We start from the raw sequence: 25,365 nt of genomic DNA, 5'->3' as shown, positions 1-25,365 counted from the left end.
GCGTGTTCATGCAAACATTGTCGGATCTGCCGTGGTACAATGGGACTTCTGCTCATGAACCTGTGTGCACAGCGTCTGCAAATCGGCGCTGTACGAAGTAACTTTATCTTTACACAAAACTGTAAGCTGTTATCTGTGAAGCGTGAGCGGTGTTTGTTTTTACCATAGTTCATGGTGGAGAATGGCTGCTCTTCTGAGTTTTGCTCTCTGTAGCCGTATGAATGGCAACTACAGTGATTAGCAGCGGCATAGGCACACATAAAATTTCTTCTGAAATTTTCGCTTTCTAGTTTGTTGTTGTTGTTGTGCTAAGCTAAAAGGCAGAATGCTACAGGCATGGCCCTAAAGAATGTAGCCTCATGGGCAGTGTAGTCCGTGCTGCAGGGAGAATGGACTACCATACCCGTTATGTGTCTGTGAGCGAGGGAGGGAGAGAAAGGAAAAGTCCGAGCTGTCACGGAGCAAAAACGGGAGCTGGAAGCATGCAAATATAATAATAACCACTGCAGCCAAGAAGAGTGCCTGACGAGCCCATTTGTAAGTAAGCTATTAAGACTCAACTGTACACTGTGTTCGTGTTTTCCTCCGGAAAAAATAAGTTCCGTTGGAGCAGCCTTTCAACGCCTCTCTCTGTCTCCCGCAAGCAAAGTTGACCCAGACAACAAAGTAAAGCTATTTTTCGGCTACCAGCCCGACAGGGAACCGGACGTATTAGCCAGAGGTCCCTTTACTACGTTTCGGAGCCGCGGACCTTCAGTAACAGTAATAAATCACAGCAATAGGACATTCATGTAGTTGTAAACAGCATGATAATATATTAAGTATTCCAAAGTATTCAGAATACGTTACTCTCATTGAGTAACGTAACGGAATACGTTACAGAATACATTTTGGGGCATGTATTCAGTATTCTGTAGTGGAATACATTTTAAAAGTAACCTTCCCAACACTGCTTGCCCAGCAGGCAAATGTACGTGCACCAAAAAAAGGGGGAAACAAGTATTCGCACCCCTGCTTGCCTGGCTCCAGGGCGAGGCCCCAGTAACTCTGTTCCAGGCAGGGAAACATTGTCCCTTGTTCTTTTCTTTTCAGCACAGGCTTCCACAATGTATGTATATTTGATGAACTGTTTGGTGTCAATACTGCTGAAAAAAATGTGAGAATGATAAATGAAAACTGAAGTTTTACATCTTTGATTTAAATTTAAAAATAAATATTATTAAGACCATTCCAGCAGATGTGTACTTTAAATTGGTAATAAAAAAAAATATGACACACAAGCATAATTAGATTTCTGATACATCAATAAAAAAATGTTTTTTATATATAGTTCTTAGAAGTGTGAACAGATGAAGCATACTACACGACTTGAATTTGATCACTGTGACAAATTTCTGTTACTATGGAAGCTCATTTATAAGTCTATCAAGTATGCTTTTGGATTGTACTGTTATCTTAAAAGTTGATTATTTCAGACAAATACAGATCAGACAGATCAGTGCAATGAGGGAGGGAAAAAAGCATTTTAGAATCTTACACTGGGATAAGCCTGAGATGAGAGGAAAGCCGTTTCTCAGGAGTTGAAATTAAGAAGCTCGAGAAAGTGGTGAAAATCTAATTCTGATATTCTATTGAGCTCACTTTTGCCTAGGAGAAATATACTCAACTAAGATGAGATCTTACTTTAAATCTTCCTTTGCTCTGGGTTGAAATAACATCTTGAAAATCATCTTTTATTGTACTCTAACTTGTAATAGGGAGAGTGGCACCTCTCTGATAGGGAGCAAAATGTAACAGTTTGTGTTTATGTAGTGCTCTGTTATCACAACCTTAATTTGAAGATATCAGTGAGGATAAACAACTTGAATTTGTTTTCATTATTGCCAGCTGTGAGAATCTCCTCTGCTTCCTTCGTGCACTGCATTGTGAGAAAACACTGCACGCAAACGCCAAACTCAAAACCGCCTTTAAATTAGTATTTAGTGAAGAGTATGAAACAAGTTTAGTTGAAGTCCATCTGGTAAGTTCCTTATCAGTACAATAATAAGCAACTACAATCATAATAAATATGATAAAGCTGTTTATAAGTAATGATGGACACATGTATACAGGATTTTCATATTTACCGGGACATACCTGAGTGGTGAATGACAGATACATAAAAGCAGCAGCTGAGATGAGGATATCTGATATCCTGAGGCAAAGTTGGAACTCTGACACATTTAACAATAGCCTGTGTACAAAATATTTAAAATTTAAGAGTGAAAAAATAATTTATCAGTTGGAACTTAAACTCCAGATTTTGTAAAGTTAAATATATTAATTGTTTATATATACTTTGTAGCTTGGAGAGAAGTATTATTATTTGTTAGTTTATGCTTCAAAGACAAATGGTAAAATGGTAAATGGCCTGTACAGCGCTTTACTAGTCCCTAAGGACCCCAAAGCGCTTTACACAACCAGTCATCCACCCATTCACACACACATTCACACAGTGGTGATGGCAAGCTACATTGTAGCCACAGCCACCCTGGGGCGCACTGACAGAGGCGCCCCAGGGTGGCTGTGGCAAGACTATGTGCCTGTATACTTTAGGTTAATATCAAATGCTTATGAGATGACGAAGTCATTTCATACTAAAGATAGTATTTTACAGTCTAACTTGGCAACATGTTGTAAAGAAATTGTATCTGTCAAGTCTGGTAGTGTGGCCGACAGAGGTAGAACCCAAACATGGGGGTAAACTGAAATATATTGTGGAATAAATCGTGGATTAACTGTGATTAACCACACTTTTTTAAAAGCCAATTTCACTTAGGTCTGATTACTGCCAGACATGTTGAATCAAGAAATCCCTTAAATATAACCTGTCTGACAAAATGAACTTGGCTAAAAGATCTCAAAAAGAAACAAATCGTGCCAGGATCTAAAGAAACTGAAGAAGAGATGAGAAACAAAGTCACTGAAATCCATCAGTCTGGAAGGGGTTACGAAGACATTTCTAGGGTTTTGGGAATTCAGAGAACCACGGTGAAAGTCGTTACCGACAAATCGAGGAAATTTGAAACAGTGGTGAATGAAAATAACTCAACTACTCATCCATGAGGCCACAAAAGAACCCAGAACTACATCTAAAAAACTGCAGGTCCTTGCTTGCCTCAGTTAATGTCAGTGTTCATGATTCAACAATATTAAAGAAAATAAGCTTAAATGTGACAAATATGCACAAAAATAAACCAAGAAGGGGGCAAATATTTTTCACTTTACTGCACTGCATCTATGAACACAGTGAAATTGAAGGAATATATTCTCTTTTATGTTCACTAGTCTTCCACTTCACCATCATTGCTCTGTATTGTTGAATTATCTGTGGTATCTCTAATCAACTTTACAGATTTTTTAGCCCCTTGATAAAATTAAACTGCTTGCTATAATGCATTTTTTATGTACAAATATTTTATTCAAAAATAAATATGATAACATAGTATTTATACCATAAGTATAGTCTGTAAGGATGGCGTGTGCAATTTATATAAAACCTACAAACTAAATCCACTTTTTTACCCCAATGAACCGCTAACTGATTATGAAGTTTCTTCAGTACTGATTACTACTTAACATATGATCTGTTTTTCTACGATTTCTAGTGGATTTTGCAACAATATGGAACAAAAGAAAAAAAAATTAAAGCCACCCAAGCAGTTATTATTGTATAATTTTAAATATTCTAATTTATTAGAGTAAGAGGACTGGAGAAGGACGAAATAATATGTTTAAATTATCACTACAAAGGACAAAGAGCGGGACTGGGATATTTATCAAAATAAACAAACTCTAGCATATATAATTATGTGATTATGCAACTTCTCTTTCTATGTATAAACAGAAATACATGGGCCGAGGAGCTTCAAGGAATATCTGCAAGCTATTACCACCGAGAAGCCCTCTAATCTAGGTCTGAAATGACCTCGACACACCGAAAATGGTGTTAAATAAAAACAGTTTAAAGTGAAATGCTCTGTGCTCATTGTTGTGTGTTGAGTTTTAACCGTTAGAAAATAAATTCACAGTTGCTATTTATTTAATAAATCCATAATGCTCCTTTTTTTAACAATTAGTCAAGCCCAGAAAATCTGTTCTGATTTATCCTAAACTATTGGCACGCTAATTAGCTGGAGCTACAGCGATTCATTAAAGCGGAGGAATAACTCAAGATAATATTTTAGCAATATTTTATCTGTGGGGGAATTTGATCGGCTAAAGACTCGAGTCAGGACAGAAGCCAGACATCATGTCCTGCCTATTAGCTCCACACTGCCAGGCTCATCTATCTTTATTGGTCATCCATTAGCCTGCATTAAAGGGAGACACGGGATAATAGCAGTAATGATGCTGATGATGGAATTAGACTGTGGGCACACACGTCATCATTGAAGTGTTGCGCCTGGAATCATAAAGAGTTCCCAAAGACGAACGGACAGATGGACGGACAGTTAAAGTTTACAGCCCCGCGTGTGTGCGTTTGCATGTGCGACACACAAACGCACAGAGAAAAAAGAGCAGAAGATGGGAAAAAAAGTGTGCGCAGTAACTTTAGTGCACGTCGACAGCCAATCTAAAGGCAACACCTGTGCCTGTCTGCAGGTTGGACAGATGCTGGTACAGGTGTGTGCGTGATGATTGTTGGCAGGGCAGCCACAGCATACAGACACCACAATCAGCAAAGTGACAATGCCAGGCATTAGGCAGCCAGGGATCATTAAGGTAACTTTGTGGAAATAAACTCCAAGATGGGGGTAGCCCCAAGCAAAATGAAGATATGGATGTGCGGTTCCACGATGACGGGTTCAGAGAGGCATGAACGTCTTTTATGGTCAACGCACTGCTACAATCAATCACAACTGTTTACTGTCCGGGGTAAAACCATTTTCCTATTTTGGTTTGAATCATCTCACCAGGCTTTCTCTTATTATGCCTCTTAATTAGCTCTGCATGAATTACTAATCAACCATGAAGAAGGCATTCACCAATTTAAAAAGTGATAGCCCATGAAATGAACAGCGCAGTCTCATACAAGGACATCAGTTACTAATGCTGCGGGGCCTGAAAAACAGACCTTTGACTGAAAGCGAGACAGAAATAAGAAAGACGTGTGTGGAGCACAAACACATGCGGTGGCAAAGCTTATTGTGAATAAATCCTTCATTAAGTATTTAGAATGGTATCAGTGCAGGCCTCGCCTTCATGCTGTGCAGACTCAGTGATTCACCCAGGAGACATTGATCTTCTTCATGAGGAACATAATGACCACCAGAGAAATACTGATCATATTTCAGCACCAGTCAATTCAGTTCATTAGGGCCACTCTGCCTCCTGCTGTGGACCTGCATTGATCCCGCCAGTGTCACCAGACTGTTATTCTCTGCTAACTAGATAGGAAACTCGCTAAACTGTAATTTATACAGTTGCAGCAACAAGTCGAACAATAGACCACAGGGAACAAACAAGCAGAAATATATGAAAGAGTGCAGATTGGCCTATCTGTGTAATAGCAGCATGGACTGTCTGCCTCTGTGCCCTTTCTGCGTCGGCATCAAATGTCAGGCACGACACAAGAAATCCTAAAAGTATCAAGGCTGTCCCCGGGTTTCAGAGAGAATTTTTCTTATGCCTCTAATACCTTTTCCACCTTCTCCTCTCCTCTAATCTCCACTTATCTGGCAGCCAGGTGAGCTGCAGCACATGGCTGGTGGGCAGGCTTTGGTCTGTGGGAATACAGCTCATCTTAATGGTATTTTCCCCCCTTTTCCTCCTCTTCCCTGTGCTTCTCTTACCCTTTCCTCCAGGGCAGCTGTCAGACAGAGACGGAGGCAGCCAGAGAACTTTTCATTGCAGCTGTAACAGACAGCGGGGAGCCGCTGGGATTGGACGAGCGACCAAAGCCGCCCGTCATGCAGAGGGGCAGCCAGGCTCACAGGTGCATAACATCTGACAGATAATAGCAGATAAAACCTGGGCCAACCAGCAGCCCGCTCCTCACTGGGGGATGGAAGACCTGTGGTGATGGGTGGGGGATCAGATCGGGGTTGCAGGGGCATGATGAGGGCCAAAGAGCTTTGACAACTAACGGCCTTTATTTAACCACCAACTGGCCATCCACAGACCCACGCCCACACACAGTAGTCAAGGACAGACAAGGTCACTGACCTCAAATCTCTCCACAAAATGACCACTGCAGCTTACTGTACACCTGGGCAGGTTAACACTGAATCTAAGCTTAATGTTGTGCAGCTGCTGTGTTTGAAAAGCCAACAATCTGCTTATTTTTTCCCCCACATTACTTTATTTTCTTTTAAGAGCTTGCACTAATTTCAACTGAAAGAGTTGTGAGTCTCTAAAGGACAGCAGAGTTTATCTTCTATGCTTCCATTTACATCTTAATTTATATCTAAATCTGCAATGCAAATGGACCTGTTTCAGTTAAAAAAAATAATGGTGACAAAACACATTTAAATCTGTGTACTTATATGCAGTGGTGTCCATTTACATTGGCCCTACTTTATGCCTACCTGTCACTACCTGTCAGATATTTCCCAAGAAATTCTTTCCTCTACATCAAAAAGACAACACAAACAGCATAACATTGCATTTTCTCTGTTCTTCAGCCAGGACACACACACACACACACACACACACACACTTCCTGAGAATCTTGCTTTCAGTGTGAAAAAGAAAGCCACGTCATGCTGTCCAGATGCAGGATGCCAGCTGATGTGACAATGGGAAACACTGTTTGTCTCCCGGTGCTGAGAGACACATTTAGTTTTATGGATGAGAAAACAGTCAACACAAATCTGGCAATCACCCGCTGAAAGGCCTGAAACACACAGGCACACTACAGTCAGCCCACCGAGCAGGAACCAGGTCAGGTACAAATGGTAAAATGTTTCCTGTAACGAAAACCATTCAGTCTCCAAATAACACGTTTCCAAAAAAAGAAACACAGAATTAAGCCTAAACATCACCATTCCCTTCCTGAATGTCTGCTTTAAGCGGTTTGTTGACTATGATTGGCCAGTAAAGCTCTATCTGTATAGTTCCTTGGTCTCCAACAGAGGTCAGTACAAAGTCACACACACACACAAACAGAACAGCAGAAACACATAATGAGCTGAGGAACTTTCTAGATTGAAATGACTTCAGTGTCTGGAGCGGCAATTAAAAAAGAATCTACCCTACAGAAATAAATTATGTATATTTTTTTATTTATACATTCGGGACTCAACATACACACCCGTTGTGCCACATGCTCCAAACATAGATCTGACAGAAGGACTAAGGCTGAAAATGACCTTCAACCAGACATTGAGTCTCTTGGCAGTTTACTGTATGTATACCAGCAGTATGTCCTGCTTTAACAGTGCAGTACTTTTAATGCCTTGTCATAGTCAAAACTATAGATTAAAAGAGAAAGTAAAGTAACTCGAATAAATGAATAATTATCATCCTGAAAGCTCTAAAGCAAGGAGAACTGCAATAAGTTGGAAAAAGTAATATAGTAGTTGTTTAGAGAGACAAGGTCCTCTAAAGACACACACGCGCACACACACACACACACAGAGTGCAAAAACTCACTCCACCAGCCATAACACAGAGACAGAATGGCATCAACCTCTATTATCTAGTCCCTATGCTGCTAACACAAAAGGCTCCCTGGAACAAAAATCCAATCAGTCCTCTCTAGGAGGATTTGCTCCACAGCAGTGCTCAGCAACACTGGTGGGTCTGCTGGTGACAAAGAAATAATCTCAGAGCCCACAGCCTGTTCACAGACTGTTTACTGCCTTCGTCACATCGTCCTTTTAGAAAGAGGACAGAGTCTGTGCTTCTATGTTGTCATTTTAGTGTCCTCTGAGTTTAGCCCCGACACCCCCACCCCCCATCTCTCTCCCCTTTTCTGTATGCAAAAACATGAAACACATGGTTGGCTGTGGGTACAGTGCATGAAATTACTGTATTTGTAACACAGCGAATATTTATTCTAAGCATTATCAGGATAAGCTTGAGAAAAAGAACCTCCCGGCATATGGGCTATATAGAAACAGGTGTTAAATAATTGTTTGATGACAAACAATTTCAAAATATTTTCAATATTGTGCTGCCCCTAACTCTCTCCCTGCCTCTGGCTCCTCTCTCTCTCAGTCCTCCATTCTTTGTCTGGTAAATTATCACACTCGTTCTCCATTCATTAGCATGCTGCTGCTTATTTAGCTACGCTGCTGAGAAGCCTTCAACAAAATCAACTGGAAAATACTCAATATGAGGCGGCCAGCGCAGCCCTCTTCTTTCCTCCCACCCGTCCTTCATCTACTTCGCTGTTTGTTTCTTAAACCACATCAAAATGGAAGCATAGGTCCCCCATAATAAAGAGAAGGGAGATAAAATATGCAAATTCACAGAGAAAGGATAAAATTAGGGCAGTAATAGGAGGTGTTGTTTTCACAGCTGCTCATTTACACAAAAGCCAGATAGTATTTTTTTAATATAAATAATCTGGTTCCTTTTTTTCTACTTTTTCTTTCCTCCTTTTTTCCCTCTAAGTGTAAAATCATACTTCCAATCCACTGAAAACAAAATCTCTGCAGCTTGACAATCTGAAAGTCAGTCAAGCTTGTACTCATCGAGACACTTGATCAGCGCAGGTTTGTACACCAGGAACCAGGAGGTCACACACAGGTTGTTCCACAGTTCTTTTTTCACCTTTTCTCAGTAAATCCAGGCTGGCTGGAAATGCTGCTTCCTCCTCTGAAGTCAGCAAAAAAGACTATTCTCAGTGTGGAAGCTGCTACAGACTACAGTAGGTGGACCAGGTGATAGGGCGACAATGTGTAAGTAGCTCAGAAGTATTTAGACCAACACATCATACAGCATAATAGCTTCGCAGTGTAACAGTGTTACCAACTGGAGAAAAAAAAAGGAGACCTAATTAACATTTCAGAGAAACAGAGTGAGCTTGGCTAAAAGGTGCTAAAGACAAAAGTGTAATTGCTTTGTTGCTTCTAAGCTCTGGGATGTGTGGCTATGAAAAGATGGAAGTAAATGAAAAGAAAAACGTCACAAATAAATGCAGATTTCTTATGTTTGAGCCCAACTCAAAGGGGAATTTGGTCTGACAGATAAAGCTCAGCTGATGAAAGTCTACAGCCGAGCGAAAAGAAACTGGTACACACGAGCGGGTTAACTTCAATTATTTTTTTCCTGCAAGATTAAAGACGGAAAGATTACTGTTCTGGCACAAACATCTTTTCATTAAAGTAAATCAGAAATTGTATCAACATAAACTTAAAATAATAATCTCTTTCGTATTTCACAAAGCGAGGATGTCACAGGTTTTAGAGACACTCTTTGGACACTAATACTGTGGCTCAACTCAACAGATGCAATTTTCATGAAGGCCATGAAAAGTACATCAGATTCAAACTAAATGAAACACCACAACAAGGACATGACTTCACAATGCATCACTGCATTGTTCTGTCAGAGACTTTTATCTGTTCAATAAAGAAGAAGGTCAGGCTGCTGTATCGTACGAATGACAGGAAAAATACTTTGCTGACCCCAAGCTCACGCAGGAGACAGTTTAGTTTAAAGAAACCGACAACGTGTTCTGGTGTTTTCTGAAGCGTTATTCAAATACTGAGACACTGTAAAGACTGTACGTGTCTGTGGAAAACAATACAGGGAATTTATAGGTTACGTTTTTAAGCTGAGGAACCTTAACATGTCTGTTTATGTTTTTGTAAGCAAAAGAAGCAGTCAATTACGTGGCTGGGCATTTCCACCTTAGAACTGTAGAGTATCATTTCCTCCTGTTTAAAGAATATAATGCTTATTCTGCAGTTCATAGCAGGATAACCTATATTAACAGTAAGTTACAGAATCAACTTTTTTTTTGTTATGTGCAATCTTCAGGGCTTTATAACTTGACATGTAGGAAAGAGCAGCAGCTTTGTGTCTGAAATTGGTATAAGATGAATTTGTTTGAATCTTCTAAGTTAGGGGTGTCAAACATAAGGGCTGGGGGCCCGAATCAGCCGAGCACAGACTACAATCCGGCCCACTGGACAGCTTTGGGAAATGTGAAGGAGGACATAAACTGTATTTTTTATACATTTTACAGCATTTTCCTACTGACAAAAATCTCCCATATGGATATTCATACTACACCAACATAATTAAGTAAAAGTAAAATAATTAAATGAGCTGTTTTTTCAATAATGTTGGATTTTTTAAAAAGTAGGCCAACAGTTAAAAAACAAAAACAAACAAACAAAATAAAAAAATTACATTTTCTGTAATTTCTTTCTCACAATATGAGCCCAAAGTGTCGACAGATTTCGTTAAGTTATTACAACAGCATTTAATTATTTATTATGTATAAAAACAGAGACATAATGTTCACACTGCACTTATGTTAAGACATCATTGACAGAAAGAGGAGTTTCACTGGTCTACTTAAGAGCAAGATAATTAAATGAGTTTGACATCCATGCTCTACGTCCTTTACATATTATCTAAACAACAAAGTTAATACTAGCAACTGCCAGTATTAACTCGTCGGCCTCCTAATAGACACAAATAGACACACCCATCGTATCAATTTCAAAATCCTACATCACCTTGTTCTCAAGTCATTACATTCACAGCATTTTCAGAAAACTTACTCTGACCTTCAGGTCGAGGTCACCGAGATTCAAACTTGTCTGAGATTTTTATTAGACACAACTACGGTATCAATTTGAGAATCCTGGGTCACTTCCTTCTCGAGTTATCACATTGACAAGATTTTCATAAAACTTGACCTTTGACCCTGACCTTCAGGTCGAGGTCACTGAGATTCAAACTTTTCCGAGATTTTTAGCCGACACATCTGTGGTACCAATTTGAAGCTCCTACGTCATCTTGTTCGGACGGCGTCCGCCCAGCGGGGTGACGTCAGTACCCCATCAGCCTTTTACGACTGAAGGGTAAAAAATGATGTGCCTCTTTAACCAAGATGCAAAAATATTTAGAATTTTAATACTACACACCATACGCATACCACTGCTTTTAAAATGCTTCCCACGCTACAATATTCGACCTGTAACTATACATATCTGTAATGAAAGATTCACACACTCACTGTTCAAACTGTGACCTTTGACCTAAGAGATATATACTGTGGTTTCGTCTGGTGAAAGCAAAGCACAGAACACAAAGAATATCTGTAAAAAGACGGACTCTAATGAAGAACATTTCTATTCTGTTCTGACAGAAACAGCAGGAAAATGGAGATACAAAGGGAGAAGTGATAGACTGAAAGAAAAGAAAGTCAGAAGAGAGATCTGAGAACTGCCTATTATCTCCACGCTGCCTCATTGCGTTAGACACACATGCTGCACGCTTCTGTGCACAAACCCAAAAGCGTGCGCACGAGAACGCGCACGCACTCAGACACCCTCCTCTCAAATCGGCCCAGATCTCATGAATATGATTGACCTTTTTTCCACTGTAATGCTGAGAGTGCATAAAGGGGAAAGGAGAAACTAAACAGAGGCAAGCAGAGTTAATTTAGAACAACACATTATTGGGTGCTGACTGCAGATATGGAAAAGGACAATCTAATCGATAAGCCAAAAGAATGACAATGGCCTCTCAAATCAATGCCTGCACCCCATTTTCTCACTGTGAAAAGACAAAGCCTTTAATGCAGGTGTTGCTGCTGTTGTGCCTGTGTGTGTGTGTGTGTGTGCGTTATGCATTAATGTGTGTGTACGTACCTGGCTGCTGCTGTGGTGGAACAGTTGCCAGGACTAATCATTATTTAGTTGTGGTGGGGCTGGAAAGGTCAGCAGTCTGAAATGTCAGGCTGTGTTCAACAGGAGCCAGATGCAGTTGTGCGCCGCTCAAGTGTCCAATTAAAGAAGGCCGAGTGAGGTTTGAGTGGGTCTGTGTGTGGGAGTGTGTGTGAAATGAGAAAGATGGAGGCATCAGATACTGAGTGTTTTGTTTGGGCTTTCCTAAATATCTGTATATAGGACCTGAATACACCATATAAAGTATATATATACACTCGAGCAGGCTTTTGTCAGGGTAGCCTCAGAAACGACTAACGAGCTATTCGCTAATCAATACAATCTCTCAGTCAGCATTTCTTGCAGTGGTCTTTCTGAAGTCCCGGGGTTTACAGTCTAAGACGCCACGTCATCCACAAGTTAAGGAGGATTTCTTTGTGAGCACAGAAAGACATAAAGCTCCACTAAAAGAGTGGTAGAGAAGGTACTTTGATCACTGAAACTTTTTAGTGTTAATCTCCAGGGTCTAAAAAAGAAGGGCTGCAACTCCTCCGCTCTGTCGGGCTGTGACGTGTAGTCTGCTAACATCAGTTTGGGGGCTTCCAGAATAGGAAGGACTGTTTATTGAAGCCCAGTGCAGACATAAATATTGAATATACTATATTAGATCATTTAAAAAAAAATCTATTATTCATGTAAATATATGAACATGCCGTCAGAGGCACTTTGAATGAGATTTTCTTACTTTCGGGACAGAACCTGGAAGCTGCGGTGTCGCTTTAGCTCTCTGTTAGATTTATTTATTATGTGTGAATATGTGTTTTAGTGTGAGTCACTCTTCAGAGTGGCTAATGAACATCATTAGAGACAGAAGCTAACAGAGCGGCAGGGGCAGAATCCTCATCAAATCTTTTCTTTTCTTTTTTCTTTTCCTTTACACACAGTACGTTATGAAGCCACTTGAGACTATTAGTTTATTTATACCCTGTGATTCCTCCTCTTCACGCTATGAAGCAAGATGAGGCAAAGTAAATAAAAGCACAAGGAAAGGAGGAAAAGGATGCAGAAGGAACGGGCAAATGTTTCACAACAATGCCACTGTGATAAAACAAGATTACTAATAAATAGCTGCAGATAACGAGTGCCGTTAAGTCAAATGAGCAGAGGACGAAGCGTCAACGGCAAACAGGGAGGCAGGTGGTTGGTGGACGAGGAGAAAAGGAGCAAAGGAGCGGAAACTCCTTTAATCTGCAGGGGGAAGGAGAGAGTGTCCTGCCTGTGTTTCCCTATCAGAATCACTCATCTGAAAGCTTCACTTGCTCTTCATACAGCCATCATAATAACCTTCACCACATCCACAGTGTGTGTGTGTGTGTGTGTAAATGTGCACATCTGCTCACCTACTGTGAATAGTAATAAGCAGCAGGGCATGATAAAATATGTCTGCCAAGTTAAGGATATAATAGACTTCCCTTCAAGGCCACTCATAACAACAACCTGAATAATGACCTGCATTAATTTACACAGCACACTGAGCTCTACACTGGTCAGAGAAGGAATCCTTTCAGTAAGAAATAATTGAAAGCTATTTCAGTCTGTAGAGGGTCCCTCTGTGGGTGTAGACTAAACCCTGAAGGAAGGCACTCCTGCTGTGCACATTACTGTAAGCTAGACCTAAGAAGGAGGTGGCGAGTTTCAAGCAGCTTTAATGTAAATTAAATAAGCAAGTGTCATTTTAACAGGACACCTCGTTATCGCCTTAGATTAACTATGTGGCAACAGAAAACATTTTATAGCGATAAAAAAACACGTTGCCCAGCAGTTATTAGGCAGTGCTGTCTGATACAGACCTTTAGGTCGTCATGTAGAACTAAAACTTTAAGCTGCATAGTGGTAAACAAATCAAAAAAATGAAATTGTGTTAAAGCATTCAAATATGTGGAGCCACATGTTTGACATGCCAGACTTTTACTCTGGATGCGCTTCCTAATCCAACCCCAAAGGGATTTGTGTCACATACCGGCTCCAAAGTGTAGTAGTTTACAACTCTGCCTGTTAACTGATAGCGCCTCGATGTAGTAATTGAAATAAATTGCAATAGAAGAAACGGAAGGAAATAAAGGACTGTTACCCTCTTCTATGCAACAGGTTGGAAGAAGAAAAATATTGTCACAGTCCTGGACTTTTGGTTCATGACTTTGCCTTCTTGATTTTATTATTACTCTAGTCTCCCCAGTGTTTCCATGTTTGCATTTCTTCTTTGTGCTCCTGTTTCCTACTGTCCCTGTATTATGTTTAGTTAGTGTGGATCTTCTTGTTTTGGTATTTACTTGATGTTCTTACTTCCTGTCTTGCTGAGCATCTTGATTACTAAGTGTCTTCCTCTTTTCCTTTGTCCGTTGTGCTCCTCTGTTCATCTGAATTTATTCTTGTGTTTTGTAATAATTTTGGGATTTCTCTTTTTTTTATGCTTTGTTAATGTTTGCAGTTCCAAAACAGCAGAAAACTGTTCTGCTTTCCATTTAGGTCAACCTCTGAAGGAACCAAAGAAAAGAAAAACCAAAATTTGTGTCTGACCTCACACATGAGTAATCAGCAATATCCAAGCCCTAAAAAATCACTAATGAATATTTCCATTACGCTCCTACGGATATAAAATGAAACTCTTGGTACATCATTTTTCATGTCATATTATTCAAACCTTTTTTTAAAATGGAAATAAAAATCAATGTTACCCAAGTTTCCATTTTGACTATCAGAAGCTAAGAGCTATGATAGCACAATTACCCAAACAGGTAGGAAATGTTTGGTCACGAGAGTGCTGTGACTCACTCATATCTACTTATGATACAAAGGTGTGCTGAGTCATACCCAAGCACAAATAGGGTTACTGACAGTGATCATTGCTAGAACGATGATACAAATCTCTGAACAGATCTCAGAATGTGAAACAGAAAGAGGTGGTCATAAATCTACTTGGCATAATGTTCAGGTTTTCTTCAAAGTGCCAACATCTTAAAATCCCAACATTGATGTTTGGACTTTGTAAGACAATTAGAGAGTCACTGCAGTATTAACCAGGTGTAAAAGTGGGACTTAACACGTGGGAGAACTCTAAGAACGGGCGTGGCAGTGCAGCACAAGGAAAAGAAACACTTCAAAATAAATCATGTAGTAGAGTTATTTTCTTTGTGTTTCTTAGGTTTACTACTCTTTGTTGATTTAGACAATTTAATGTAACGAGATGTAAACAGATGTTACTGTATGTGTGCTATCATAACTGTGTTCCTGCCCTTAGCCAGTGTGAATGCAGGATTCGACAAGTAAAACTAAACAGCAGCATCAGCCTAAATTTAAACTGACAACTGCTACTGTTGATCTCACTCAGTGGTTTTCACAGTTTTTCTGACATGTCCCACTCCAGAAGAAGAAAAAAAGTTGACAGTTTTTTATCAAACATTAACAATAAAAAAAAGGATCTGTGTTGAATTTAACTATTAAAAAAAGGTGCATATCATCAATGCAATTTCACTAATTAACACCTATTTTTTTCACATTTTTCACATGGTTATTCCCCCCCCTCATCACCATGGCCTGCACTACAGTTTGATAATCCAAAGGCCCCATTATGCTCAACGTTCTCCCCCTGGTGAATAGCACTATACGAGAAAGTGACATCACTTCTGCTGGCACAAACACAATACCCCTCTGGTGGCAGTTCATCAGGTTGCGCACCTCTCGAGAAGCGCACATGCTGTAGCCACATCCAAGTTTAAGACACGAGTGTACAACTGACTCAGTTTTTTTCACCATTTCAATGACATATCAGTACAGGAAGTCAGAGATTCAAAGATTATACAGTGGAAGACGTTCCAACAGTTTGGAAAGATGAGACTTTCTGGAAAACAAAAACCCCTCCTGTTTTGACTTCTTCTTGTGCCACAGGCGCTAATATAAGTGCTGTGGTGATGGATCGTGGAGTGCAAAGCAATCAAAGCAGTGGGTATACTGGGGCCCTGAGAGTGGCCATGAAGACCACTGCCTGCTCTGCACCAGTCCAACATGGACTCCAACTGGACAACAATAGTGCTAAATAACAAGTATAGCTTACACTAAACAGCCTATCATTTTCATACCATTCGAAAAACACAATGATTGTACTACAATTTAGTTTTTTGATACCAGATACCTGGTTAACCAGATAACCTAAGATCCACCGCAGTTAACATAAGGACATCACACCTGAGGATTAAAGATTTAGGCTATCAAACGCCACTTGCTGAGCAGTGCTTCCCTTTAAAAACGCTGTTGTTTTTGCTCACTTTCACCCACGGTAGTAACACATACACTGTTATCATTAGGACAAAAAGACAGAGAGAAAGCCACTCTGCAAACATCTTCCCATTTTTAGAGGTGATATTTGAAGGTAACAACATGCTTCAAGAAGCTGTTCTATGTTTCATAACAACAAAAGCTGAAGATCCTTTTCACCTCTGACCAGAAGCTTGCACAAAACAAAACAGTTAACCAGAATTCTTTCAGGGGCCTGACTAAAGCCTGTGAATAGCTGTGCTCAAAAGGCAGATGAGACAAGAACAAGACCTGAAATGACCGGCGTTTACTGAAGATGAAAAAGAGGACGACAGTGTTGAAGAATCAATGGTTCTCTCTTTTTTGCACAAACTGAGGTAAATCATAAACCATCCATAAAAAAATATATTCCAAGACAGATTTTTTTCCTTACCTGCCTTGCTCTGATATTTTTCAAAGCGGGCCACATTCATTCACTACAAACCAATGTACATGGAAATGTATACATCCTTTTGAGACACGATAGTGGGATGAAATGCATTTGTGAATACGCTGACAGCGTCTAGCACTGCATTTAATCAAATGTGTTTTTGATGTGATATATCACATCTCAGTTCTAAACAGTAAATGTCCGGACGGCGCGTGATGCCTTTCTCTCTCACTCGACCACGCAAAGTGATGCTCTAAAATCTTTCTTACACTCTTCCTCAATTTCCCCACCTTTTCTTTCTGTGCGGCTGCTCTCTGTCAAACAGTGAAAGCCATGGGTGGGTTGCGCCTAAACTCAAGGCCTGAGCAACAGCTGCAAAGCAAACCTGCTAAATTAACCGGGTCTCCATGAGCTTCACATATGCATTATTCTAATCAAAGCATATTAGATCATCCAGATACCTTAGACATATGGGTCTCTGTATTCTCATGCCGTCACCATCTGTTTCTCCTCCCCCGTTTTTCGAATTTTTTCCCCCCTTGCTCTCCATCTGAGTAAATCCCTCGTTCACACAGCTGCCTCTCTGAGAGACTGGCATAGATTTCTAACATCGCAACTACTTTGTGATACGTTTCCACATCGAGTCAAACTTGGAGCACCATATGTGTGCATAACCACATGTTATGAGTTTGAGCTACATGGTGGATGTAAATCAAACTAGTTTGGAGAAAACGTACGCACATTGTGTGCCTCGTGTCAGCTGAAAAGGAGACGAAATCCAGTAACAAACTGTTCACAAACAAATTATTCTCTCAAAGAGAAACTGACAGAAAATGTTAAATTCTTATTAGATGCTGAAATTTTCAGATGAGCAACAAAAATCCTGTTTTTCACCTACTCAATTTAAAAGCTACTATTGAATGAAAGTCAGCATTTACATAATGAATATATTAAAACGTTTGTATTTTAAAGTTGCTTGCTCCTGGTTGTCTGTATATTATCAGCGCCAGTACAATCTACAATGTTGTACAATGTTTATTTGTGCATATTTGTTTCAGGGATGTGCACTAAGGAGGAGGAGGAGTGCATGAGAATCATTGTAGTTGATGTTTCTACAAGGATTTTAGACATTAACCAGAGTTACAGGGATATACAAGACAACCCAAACATGCAACATACACAGAGTATTTCCCACTGCCTCTCAGTCTGCCACTTTTATTTACTCACCAGAGCTGCTTCTGCTAAGTCTATGTTTAAAATGTCTCAGGTATGGGCAAAGCAGAAGTGTGAACACAGGAAGACAGGAAGTAAAGAAGCAAGGTGGAAAGTGAGCAGGTAAGATGTGTGCAAACTGTCTATTTCTGCAGCATTTTGATGGACACTGTTTTCACTCATCAGAATTAGGATTTTAGTTTATTACGTATACATTTGTTATACAGTGATTCTCAGCTGGAAAAGGGTGGAGTGGGTCTCGTACGCAAGTCAGGAGATAGGATTGACAGACTCCACTAATTAATGGGGTTAAGTTAACTGGTGATTCTAAATTTCCCATAGGTGTGAATGTGAGTGTAAATGGTCGTCTGTCTTTCTGTTTTAGCCCTGCCTCTGACTGGTGACCTGTCCAGCGTGTACCCCGCGTCTCACCCCTTGGTAACTGGGATAAGTTCCAGGCCCCCTGCTACCCTGATAAAGATAATTGGAAGAGAATGGAAGGATGGATTTGTATGACTCATATCCTGCTTAGATTTGTTTCCTTTTACATTATTATTACTAATAAATGTCATAATACTGGGTGGCATACAGAAACTGTATAAACTTGGAGAACAGACCAGTAAAGAGGGAATGGGTGTGGGTCACATTTTATGCTTCAGTGCAAAATAACTTACCTGACTTTTTTATTTTTCTGACATTACACATCCAAATATAAGTTGTAACTATGTAGAAACTTCTGCACAAGTCTGTTGCTCTGGATCTGATTGTGCTTCAAATGTTAGTAACTGGCATCTTTTCTAAGGCTGTCATTACATTCAGGACCCTGGGTTGTGGTGCATAACCAGTGTTTTTTTGGTCTTGTTTTCTCTGTGCAAGCTGAAAAATCACAGCAGACAGTGCTTTTCATGATGGGGGCTTTAAAGAGATAGGGTGTGAAGTGCAGTATTTTAGATAGAGGCAAAAGTGTGCAGAATGTGAGAATATAATTTTTGAACAATAAAACATGTTAAACGATTCTGCTAGACATTTAAAATGACAACACACACACACAGGCACACACAGACACACACACAGAAACATGCTTTTATATACTCTGAAGATCTGTTTAGGGAACATGCTTGCCCTCATGGCTGCTCTCACTACAGCTGAAATCATGACTTCCATTTAATCCCAAGGTGGAAAGCTTTAGTTACTGGACATTTAAATCATCACACCATGAGACAGGATCCCTTAACACACACTCAAATAACTGACAAGCAGCCATCAAATCAGCAGTGGTTCTGCAGCACAGTTTTTGACAGCACAAACAGTTTTATCGCTGCGTTTCAACTGCCCAGCTGTTCAAGCAGTAACCATTTTAGCAGTTATAGTGGGATAAGAGTGAAATATTTTTGCTTTATTATGTTTTTTTGGGGAAAAGTCAATATCAAACCAGATTATGAAACAGATAAAATACTGAGTGTGCATCAGAGAATGCTTTTAGTGTTGTGTTTTTTGTCCTGCGGTGGTTGGATTGTGGGTGACAATGAAATCCAAGCACAGAAATTCAGGCACCTACCAGAGTTGGTGATGGTTAACAGGTCTAGACGCCTTTGTTGCTGGAAGAAAAGGAGAGAATAAAAGAAGTCAAATGTCACGAAATAATCAATCACATTATTGGGTCTCATTTATAAACCCTGCAGAGATGCTCAAATTTGCCAAATTAGTTTGCAGAGTTTAACAGCTTTCGCAGTTGATGGTAAAATAAGATTATTTACTAAAGTTATTATTTGTCATTTTTTTGAAGCTCTGTGGGTAATTCTGTATCGACGTTTGTTAACATGTGTGGCACGGCTGTTTTTGTAGTTGTATTTTAAGAGTACGGTGATGTCTCAAAAATGGTTTGAGACACTACTCAAACCATTTTTGAGTTTGCAGTCTATTTGCAATCTACAAGTTTGCAAAACCAAACTTGTCTTTTTTTCAAACTTGTTTCCCAAAGCTGTGTGTGCACGTGTGTGAGTGGGTGCACGTGGAAGTGTGATCTCTCGGTTTCGATGGAGTGCGTTTCAAAGAGTGCGCAATTTTACACTTGATGTCTTCGGCAGCTGAGAAGGAGTATTAGGGGGGTGCTAGCTGGCTACCCCTCTCTTTAACCTGCTGGCTTCCTAAACACACACACACACACACACACACACACACACACACACACACACACACACACACACACACACACACACACACACACACACACAATCACAGACATGTACACTTGACTGTCAAGCACTGCAGTAATCAACACCTCAGCCCTCCTCATCCACTAGTCCCCACGGGAAAGAAGATCTTCACATTTTAGGAAAGTATGCACACACACACACACACACACACACACACACACACACACACACACACACACACACACACAAAACGCATTTGTGTGTATGCATAAACGTGCATGAGAGAGTGAGAGAGACGGTATGGCTAGGTCACAGTCAACGCAAGCTTTTGGGTTTAGACATCATTAATATTCAAGCACCACACTAACCAGTTGCTAAGAGGGATAAGCAAAGAGACTCTCAACATACTTGGAGTCCTTCTCTCTTCAAATACAGCACTGCCTGGAGTGGAACTCTCTGATAGGCCTACTAAACACTTATTTTAGTATTTAGCAGATGTTCTTACTCGGAGTGACTTATAATATACAATACAAGTGGAAAGAGGTCCACTGAGTGCACCAGTGGAATGATTTTAGATGCATTTCATCTGCCACTGTAATGACAATCAAGAATGCAGCGAGTCACACTACTCAGTGTTTTAATTCTATAAAATTTACCCAAAATGTTCATGAGATACAAGTGGTGGGATGAAGATAACGATGAGAATGTGCTTTGAGAAATTTTATGTAGACAAAATGTAGGCAGCAGTGGTTTGTAATAAGGTTGTGCTAAATATTTAAAAAAATATTTAAATGTGCTATATTTAAAAAAATAAAGAGTTTCTAATGATACAGTCATACAAGGAAAGATGGAGGATGGAGAGACCGCGACATGACTAAAATTATTGCAACTGTGTGAAGTGAAATTGCAATCTCATTTCCTCGTGATTGCGTTGAAGACGGGGATCAGATCTGTGACCACTCGCAGCCAGTTTCCATTTTCAAAGCAACTTTGATGCATTGAGACGACAATAAAACAGCAATAAGACCGAGTCAGTCTGCAACTGAATGGGGTCAAACTGGCAATTTCATGCAATCGGTTTGTGATAACGCTGCAATTAACTGATAAATAAGTGAAAATCGCAAATCTAGTGCCGTCTACATAGGCAGAAATTGACATTCATATTAACCAATTACATTCAGAACCTCCATAAGTATTGATGTAGTTGCTGCAGGACGGTTATTTAACTGCAACATAAAACAGGTGCTTAACAATCTTGCTTTTAAATTGGAGTATAACCACAGTACAGACAGTTGGCAACCAGTTGCGTCGAGTCCCTCATTACAAAAAGACGCGCTGCAGATGAGTTGTGCTCACTGGCACAGACTGACTCAGGGCCAACATGTCGACACTCTGCATTTATAAATCAGACAGTAATTAATTGCAAACTTTCACAAATTAGTCTGAGAGTGACTGCAGTCCAGATCAGACTGTGATTGTTTGGAGACAGGTTGTCCGTGCAACTGCCTTGTAATCAAAAGTGGACAAAAGCAGTAGATGGAAAGCAGTTGGTCTCTGCAACTTGCAGATACACAGATATTTCCTAGTTGCAAGGAGGCTACAGTCCTATATTTACTTTAGTGAGACTAAACCATCGAAAGAAAGCTGAGAAGTATTGTCTTAGTGGTCTGCAAAAGAAGATGCTGAAATGTGATAATATGAGAGGGTGAAGGCATGCAGGTTGATTTACAGGTAGATTTATTTACTTATGAAGCCTTGAGTAAAATGTCACTCATGCCACACTCACATTACCTTACAGTACATGGAGCAGTGTAAATATTCATGTTACATATGAATGCACATGTGGCTGTAGTGCTGTATGATACAGTTGTTGTGATGGGAGACCACGTATGCGGTAGAGGTCACTGTGACATCATGAGTCATAGACAAGCTGAGATCAGAAACACACACACACACACACACACACACACACACACACACACACACACACACACACACACACACACACACACACACACACACACACACACACAGAGCCCCTACCGTCTACAGGCATCCACATGGACAGGGCTGTTACTACCACCTTAAGAGATCACAGAGAAACATTGACACCTCTTCTTAAAATTGCTGCTGGACAGCAACAGACCACATTATTTTTGTTTTTTTTCCAACTTTTTAAAAAATTATATATTTTTCTTTCTTATTTTGTCTGCTTGGATGTGAATTGTTAGATTTGCATGGTCCAGATCAAGTTCTGCATTATGACAGGCCAGCCCAGTATCACGGCAAAATGTGTAATAGACACGCCGGTCTGCTGTGTCCATGGACATGCGTGAAATAGACACGCAAATGTGAAATGGACACGCATGTAGAAGTTGAATTACCAGCATGTAAAAAAAACAAATGCAGAAATGCCTTGTCTTAAGTTTCTTAAAACAGAAGTTTATGCATTAGCAGAGAGGTTGATTAAATTATCACTGGGATTGTGTAGCACCCTCTACTGGCCCTAGAAATCTCTGCAAGTGAAACTGTGGTGGAGTGACTGCTGAAGTGGCATTTAAAAAATGTTTCCGATTTTATTAAGATTATGGTACAGCTGTAGATCTGTTGAATAAGAAAATCAGACATATGTGCGCACAACATGCAGAGCGCCGAGGCACTTTAAACCCTGATAACATTTTAAAATCTATTCTCATACCCAGCCCATCCATTCTTATACTTGCCTACAAATACACACACACACACACACACACACACACACACACACACACACACACACACACACACACACACACACACACACACACACACACACACACACACACACACACACACACTCTTACTCAATCTGTAACCACCAAATTCAAAGTGTAAGCGCCATTCAGCCTGCCAGTACTTATATACAGATAATGAATCTGTGGTAGAGAATTACAACACACTACCACTGCTTTATCTTCCTGCTGCTTTTGTTAGTCCTCAACATGAATAACGTGCTTAGGAGACACACACACACACACACACACACACACACACACACACACACACGCACAGTGAAAAGGGAGCGGGACAGACAGAATCACATTAGCAAAAGCATTTCAGGGCAGAAAATAGGATTGAATTAATCTTCATCAAACATAGCCAAGAGCTGGGGGATCACACCCTGGCTGAAGCCATCCCAGCCTCACTGCCCCCTCACTGTTATAATGTCTGATGAATCAAATACATTAAATATTTGTTTCTGACTAAGTGATTGATTTCATCCTTAAAAAAAAACTTTTGATATTTGACTGCAATGAAATTATACCTTTTATGGCTGACAGCTTAACAGATACTAATTATGCTGACCTGATGACTGATGGAGTGCACGCTTGAATAAAAATCCAAGAAGGAGAAATTATTATTTGGAAAGAAACCCGTCAGCCTCAAATCCACACATTGTTTACCGCAGGTGAATCCAGACTGAATGCCAGTTTAAGTGTTATTAGGTCAGAAAACAAGAAAACAGTTGGGAGCCAAAGGTGACGGCCACTCCAGCTGTCATCGTAGTCCAGCCAGCCATTGTGGACTCTGGGGCTCTGTGGCCAGCAGCACAGTAAACAACACAGAGACAGACCAAGAGACCAGAGTCACACACTGACTTAAAACTGTGTTATAGGAGACCATAATTAACTTTGTACTCTTATAGGCAACTTTAGCAGTAAGCCTGGGTCAGTGCTTCTGTTCTTCAATATTCAATCTTTACGCCCATAAGTGGAAAGAAGCAATTTTGTAAAGACTTCAAACAAAATGTAAAATTGATATTCTGACTAAAAGATGAACCGCTGCGTTTCTATATAAATGCCTTTATTAGATTCTCTTTTTATTAGTTTCGATTAGTCTCTCTTGAATATATATATATATATATATATATATATATATATATATATATATATATATATATATATATATATATATATATATATATATATATATATATATATATATATATATATATATATATATATATATATATATATATATATATATATATATATATATATATATATATATTATAAACAGGCTTCTAATATGACTCCAACAATGTACCCCCCTCCCCAAAAAAAGACAATCTACAATATTCTAATCAGTATAAATAAGGTCATTAAGAGAACCAATCAGCAGGCCAGATAGCAGACGGTGTCACCATCCTAATCTGGGTGGGAAATGAAGGAGGAGGAAGGAGTCAAATCGAGTGACAGCAGTGGAAAAACCATTAATGTACTAAACCCCTGCTTTATGAGTAAATTAAATATTCATGCACAATCTACCCAAAACCCATTTGCCAACATTTCCTCCAGAATTTACTTTTCATATTTGCTGATTGTTATCATACAGAAAAGAAAGGCTGAGAGAGTCGACGGACAGAAGAGGCAGAGGCCCCGCCTGGTAGGGGTGGGAGGGAGGAGTAGCTAAAATCCCAGCCATCAATTTGTAGCTCATTTCAAATTAATTTAAAGTCAATATGGCTAAATTACACTGCCAAAGCCACCACCCAACTACTTTCACAGTTTTCATTTTTTAAAAATGAATTTGATGCCGTTGAAGGACACTAAAGTTTACCTCCGTGAGCTGGGAAATAGTACAGCATGTTGTATAGGGATGTTTTTGGTAAATTATAATAGCATTATTAGCAATTATATAATAGCAATTATAATAGCATTATTGTTATTATTATTGTTGTTAATATTATTAACAGTAGTAGCAAAAGTTCATAGGACTGGACTGGTTCTTATATAGCGTTTTTCTACTTGAGCACTCAAAGCGTTTTATACAACTTGGCTCATTCATTCATTCACAACTATTCATACAAGCACTTTTTTCTACGTCTGCTTTCTGTCTAACATTCACGCTCTGATGAACACATTGGAGAACAACTTGAGGTTCAGTATCTTGCTCAAGGCATGGGCACTTTGTCATGGAGACTAGAGCAGCCAAGGATCAAACCACCAGCCTTTCGATTAGTAGAGAACCTGCGCTACGGCCACCAATCCCATTCACTAGCTGGGCCCACGTCCTCATTTTAGGTTTGACAGCGTTTTTCAGTAGATAAAGGTGAATGGCTTAAACGTGAATTGAACTGCAGATTGGGGAAAGCCTCGGAGGGGACTGGTGGCAGATCGCTATGTACTAATGAGAAGTGCAGAAGTGAAGGAATTGAAAAAAAGCAGGGAGGGTGGGGGCACGAAAATGAGAACGACCAGCTTGTAGAACTGGGAGATCACATTTGGATAAGAACCGGACAGGGCGTGTTTGGAGGCGTGGTCCCGCTCCTGAAATTCAGATAATTTATCTCCCGTTGTGTGTATAGTGGCATATACAGGTAGGTTTGTATATATGTGGACAATCAAACAATATCTGGAGAATTTCCCTTTCCTGACCTTGA

The 25,365-nt window shown here is 39.9% G+C and overlaps 1 protein-coding gene and 1 long non-coding RNA gene across 2 annotated transcripts in view; one reads left to right on the top strand and one right to left on the bottom strand.

The window, feature by feature from the left end:
* LOC116315026 (BEN domain-containing protein 5-like) overlaps positions 1 to 25,365 on the bottom strand; it is a 349,188-nt gene that overhangs the window by 110,314 nt on the left and 213,509 nt on the right. Inside the window, exon 6 of the mRNA XM_039607494.1 lies at positions 19,346 to 19,385. Coding sequence (XP_039463428.1) covers positions 19,346 to 19,385 — 40 coding nt within the window. The remainder of the gene's footprint in view (positions 1 to 19,345; positions 19,386 to 25,365) is intronic.
* LOC120436480 lies at positions 5,860 to 18,607 on the top strand. The gene is made up of 3 exons (XR_005610476.1): positions 5,860 to 5,977; positions 17,843 to 17,910; positions 18,173 to 18,607. It is a non-coding gene; the product is annotated as an uncharacterized LOC120436480 (long non-coding RNA).

This window comes from Oreochromis aureus, linkage group 23 (assembly GCF_013358895.1).
Source record: "Oreochromis aureus strain Israel breed Guangdong linkage group 23, ZZ_aureus, whole genome shotgun sequence".
NCBI lineage: Eukaryota > Metazoa > Chordata > Actinopteri > Cichliformes > Cichlidae > Oreochromis > Oreochromis aureus.
The sequence above is the reverse complement of the archived record's forward strand: the minus strand, read 5'-3'. Positions and strand labels throughout refer to the sequence as shown.